The sequence below is a fragment of the Oncorhynchus mykiss genome, chromosome 11 (genome assembly GCF_013265735.2).
Source record: "Oncorhynchus mykiss isolate Arlee chromosome 11, USDA_OmykA_1.1, whole genome shotgun sequence".
NCBI lineage: Eukaryota > Metazoa > Chordata > Actinopteri > Salmoniformes > Salmonidae > Oncorhynchus > Oncorhynchus mykiss.
In genome coordinates this window covers 66295515-66300809 of record NC_048575.1, presented here as the reverse complement: position 1 = coordinate 66300809, position 5295 = coordinate 66295515, and the positions used below count along the sequence as shown (strand labels likewise).

At 45.4% G+C, this 5295-nt stretch overlaps 1 protein-coding gene across 1 annotated transcript; it reads left to right on the top strand.

Annotated features, from left to right (window-relative positions):
- Positions 1-539: 539 nt before the first annotated feature.
- On the top strand, positions 540-4108 carry LOC110536257 (zinc finger protein 703-like). Its single transcript, XM_021621941.2, has 2 exons — positions 540-1287; positions 2094-4108. The coding sequence occupies exons 1-2, from the start codon at positions 1036-1038 to the stop codon at positions 3579-3581; spliced, it is 1740 nt and encodes a 579-aa protein (XP_021477616.1). The 5' UTR covers positions 540-1035; the 3' UTR covers positions 3582-4108.
- The last annotated feature ends 1187 nt before the right edge of the window (positions 4109-5295 follow it).

Here is a 5295-nt window from a genome sequence, read left to right as displayed (position 1 = left end):
CTATCATGCCAGACATGATTTATGACCAATGGAGGAGCAGAGTAACCAGAGCATCACAGTTTCTTTATTTCAGACAGATTGTAATTGCATCTGTCAGGGCAAATTTTCAAATAATACATCCAATTCATTGCGTAATTAGATTAGTTAAATTACCTAATTGGCAATTCAGCCAGCAGTAATGCAATAAAGGCAATTAACATTCCAGAATTGTACCCAGACATGAACATAGTGCTGTTATTTCGAATTGAATGAACTAATTTACAAGGGGAATGGGTATAGGCTATATAACAAATGACATCTAAAGCAAACCATCAGCTTGTTGTGTGGCTATGAACTATCTATGGTAGAGATCGTTTTTTATTGACATAAAAAGTGACTTAAATTTCAGTTATCATAAAAGTACATGTCTATCTATATATTATGCAATATTTAAAAACATTGCCAAGGAGAGTGTAGGGGTGTGGACACAGGCAGGCCGCGCCTCTACAAGGAGAGCCGATCCCCTTATTACGAATGCGTGAACTCGCGATTGGACAGCGGTTTCTTGCTTAAAAAATTCGCCTCCTTAGTTTGGTCTTTAGTATGTGAAATGAGCATGGTACTAGCTGTTGTGTGAAAAGAGAGAGAGTGGGACAGCGACAGGAAAGCCTGACCGTATCGTCTACGGGAATATTCTATTTACACTTGTCCATGTTTATTATTTTCTGGTGATAACTGACTACAGATGATCTTTCTGCTCCATTCCTCTTTTACAAGACGGACGGATGTAATTGTCCAATCCAGGAAAAGTATTTTGAAAGGACAGAAGATTGGGTCAAGGAATGTTGACATTTGAGATAATTATTATTCTATAAAGACAATAATTTGAACTGATTCATGAGACCCGTGCTACTGTTGGTATATTTGGATTAAAACAGACCGAGTACTTATGCTTGATTATTGATTTGTGCATCATATGTTGTTTTCATAAATGTATTTCTACTTACAACAACACGTTCCCTGCCATCGCCCGAACTCTGCGCCGCCCGGATCCAGATGAACAATTCTCCCCGTGGATCTGACGCGCATTTACGCAGTCCGTCCCCTGAGTGTACCGGTAACGACCGTTGTAATTCACTCCCGAGAGGAACTAAAATACAGCTGGTTTCCGTACCTTCGCCCTCAGATCCAACACGCCAGGCTAGAAGGCTGCCTATTCGTATTCTAAAGATGTTGAGCACTCACAGTAGCATCTTGCTACACCCAGAGTATCTCCAACCCCTGACGTCCGCGCCAGTAAGCATCGAGGTAAGCAAAGCACATTTTCTAGAACTGTCGAATTCTTCGATCATCCTCGACCGTGTTAATGTTTGGAATTATTTACAAATATTTATAAATATCCCACGTAGTTTCCAAGATTACTCATGTATTAGCCTACGCATCAAATTACGCATAACATTGTAACTAATTCGTCTACATTACAATACAGTGTATATTTATTTTACCTTTCAAGTGACCCAACAAACTAGATTATGAAATTAATATTTCAAATGAGTAGCCTATTATTGAGTTATTCTTGAGTTATTGAAGTTACATAAATAGGCCAGTGTGTTGATTTGATACTCTCATATATTGTGTGCAATTGTCTGTAAAATATGTCAACAGAAATAGTTAAATCGTTTCAATCGTTTTTCCCAAATCGAACAGATGCTATTTACCCCGTGCCAACATTGCATTTTTCTCGCTTTCTCTCTTTCTGTTAAGGATTTTTTCATAGGGCAAACACAGGGAAATAAAAATTTTGGGCAGATTCATGTCTCCTTACCTCTGCGAATAGATATATATGACTCATGGGCTAAATTATTACTAACATTTACAACGCATTTTACTGCACCTTGTTTATTGGATGGACATTTTATTTGGCCTATTAAATGATACTGGCTAAAAATATATTTATAGTGGACATATTATACACTCAGAACAAAATCGAAGAAAAAAATTACAGAATAGTTACCGAATTACCATCCAATGTAAGACCAGTATAGAGTGTGACTATAGAGTACTTTAACGTGGCTGTGCTCTCATCCTGTCTCTGTTTGTGTCGCCCCCCTCAGCTGGATGCTAAGAAGAGTCCTCTGGCCCTGCTGGCTCAGACCTGCTCACAGATCGGCAAACCAGACCCCCCCTCCTCATCCAAGCTGGGCTCCCTCTCCTCCATCAGCCTCAGTGACAAGGAGCCATCCGGACGCTCCTCCAGCTCTGGCTACAAGTCTGGAGACCAGCACCAGTCCCTGGAGGATAAGTCCAGCTTCAAGCCTTACAACAAGGCCGGAGGGGAATGCCGCAAGGATGGGTTGGTGACCAAGGGTGCTACAGACAAAGCTGGCTTCAGGGTGCCCAGTGGTGGATCCGGGAGCAGTGGCTCTTGCCCGTCCTTCCCCCCACACTCCACCTCTCCCAGCTCCACCTCCCCTCCCCTGCACTCCCAAGGCCAGTCCCACAGACAGACCCAGTCCCCCTCCACACAGCAGCAGACATCACACTCTCAGGCCCTGCACATAGACAGCAAGCCTGTGAGCTCGGACCAGGCCAGCTCAGACAGCAGCACAGGGAAGAAAGATTCTGATCACAGTAAGGAGAAGCTGGACGGGGCCCAGCTAGCTAACTCCAGTCACATGCGGGCTATCGCCAACTCCAGCAATGCTAGCTCCGCTAGCAGCCCGCGGCCGGAGAGCAAGGCTGACTCACAGTCCTCTCAGTCTGGGCTAGGCTCCGGACACATCGCCCCTGTCTCCCCCTTCAAACCAAGCCATTCAATCTTCCCCATGCCCCCCTCCTCCATGGGTTACCATGGCTCCATAGTGGGCGCCTATGCAGGCTACCCATCTCAGTTCATGGATCATACCAAGTCTAGTCTAGGGATGGGGATCCCAGGAAAGCACCCCAGCTCCAGCCCCCTCACTGGGGCCTCACCTCCTTCCCTCATGCAGGGTCTATGCAGGGACCCGTACTGTTTGACTTACCCCAACCACCCCCATTTAGGGGGAAGCAACTGCAATACATGTGTCCATGACCCCTCCTCTCTAAAATCAGGTTACCAAATCATGTACCCATCACACCACCTTCACTCCCTCCACCCCAGCTCTCTATCCTCCACCACCCCCACCCTGTCCCACCCGCTCTATACCTACGGCTACATGCTGCAGAACGAGCCCCAGCCACACGCCTGTAACTGGGTGTCAGTAGGAGGGCCGTGTGACAAACGTTTCTCCACGTCAGAGGAGCTGCTGGCCCACCTGCGTACTCACACGGCTCTAACTGGTGGGCTGGACAGTAAGCCCCTATCTGCGTACCCCTCCTCAGCCGCCTCCTGCCACCTCCACCTTCCCCAACCCGGCAGCCCCGGCACCCTGCCCAGCTCCTTCTCCCTGCGGGGGTCACCTGGCCTGAGCCTGGCTCGCTACCACCCCTACAGCAAGGCCCACCTGCCCGGAACCCCAGGCCTGCCCATGCACTCACTGCAGGCGTCCTCGCCCTACTACTCCCCCTATGCCATCTACAGCCAGAGACTAGGCTCAGCCTCCACCCTGGGCTACCAGTGACGTCTGAGGACACAACGACAACAGAACAGGCACAAGCTGGACACCTCAAATATGCACAGTGGATGGATGGACCAGGCCCCGTCTGGACAGGAGGGGTCCTCGCCAGTCGCCAGAACAAGGGGGCCTTACCGTGCCTGCCTGGAATACCACCTGTTAGCCACAGGATTCTGAATGGCATTTCAATGGCAAGACCCAGTGGTGATGGCTGGCCAGCAGTAAAGGCCCAGAGACATTGGTGTGTGGGCCAGACACCTGCCTGGGAACAGAAAGGAGCTTGAATTTGATTGGATGAGATTGTGGGATTTCGGATTGGTTTTTTGATTTTTCTTTTTTTTTTTCTTTTGCTCCCTCCCAGGACTGAAAACATGTATTTATTTTTCACTTGAGCGCTTGGCATTCAAACTTGGGGGAAGTTTACTATCCAAATGAATTGTTCATAAGTATTCTAATTGGGAAAAAAATATTTTAAATATATTGTTATTATGCCTATCATACACTCTTTAAATAAAGTTTTTCACAATGGCAAAGATGGACTGTGTTTTTTTCTGGAGGAATAAGCATAAATTTGTTCTTTGCTTCTGTCTTTCCATCTCTGCTGTTTGTTTTGTTTGTCTTATTTCGTTTTAAAACATGTACTTGATTGCATTTAAAGTTGTTTTATTGAAATGCTTATATAGTGTCATAACTTGTGATACAATATAACTCGTTTTCATTAGGGCTATAAGGGGGTCATTTATCTTTTTGCTAAATTGTACTAAATTATTTTAGTAAACAATTTAACTATTCAAATATTCATGTAATTTAGCTGTTGCACTGCTGGTGTACTGCAGTTCTATGGACAAGTATAGTTGTAATTTAGTGATATACTACAGCTATATGGATATATGTAATAATTCAGAATAAATAACAGTTGATGGGATTTCACACTGTCCCAGAGAAGGCAGATCATATTTAGCTTCTTACTAAAGACCACTATCCCTCTTTCCTCTCCTTCTCCCTCTACCTCCATCACAATGTTGGCTGTTGGGAGTGCAAGACAGGGTTTAATTGCTGATGCTTGTTTGTTAGGGGGCCAGAATAGCAGTCTCAGCAGCACTGTGGCTTGCTGGCTGTCGCTGAGTGGCCGCTGGGTCAGTGGGATTTCGATAATGACTGGAGGGTTGCTGACCCTGGCTCCCCTCCCTGTTAGATGGATGGCCCTGCTACACAAAGGCCAGGGCTAACAATGGGAGGTAGTTAATAGAGAAATATTAATCAAAGCTCCTGACACCTTGTCCTCCCTAGAGAGGAGGAGCACAGCCTTAACCAAGAAACACAAACAACAAGCATGTGTCCCAAATGGCACCATGTTCACTATGTAGTACAATACTACTACTCTATGTAGTGCACTAAAGACTAGGATGACAGTTGGGACAGATACCATGGCTCTCCCCTGGTGGGGAACAGCATTTAATAGGTTAATAAATACAATACTGTATTATGTATTATCTGAGGACAGATTTCTCTGTTTTAAGTATCTGTTAGACGCTAATATTCAGGGATAGAGAATGAAAGCCTATGTAACAACAACACCACAGTTCAGTAATTCCAGTGTTTTGTGTCTTGGTTCAATTAAATAATGGTTTATTTATCTAGCCTAAATGGTCTGATAGTGTGGAGGATAGGAGGTTTATCCGGAATTGAAGAGGCTAGTAGTCAGTCTCGGGGGTGGCTA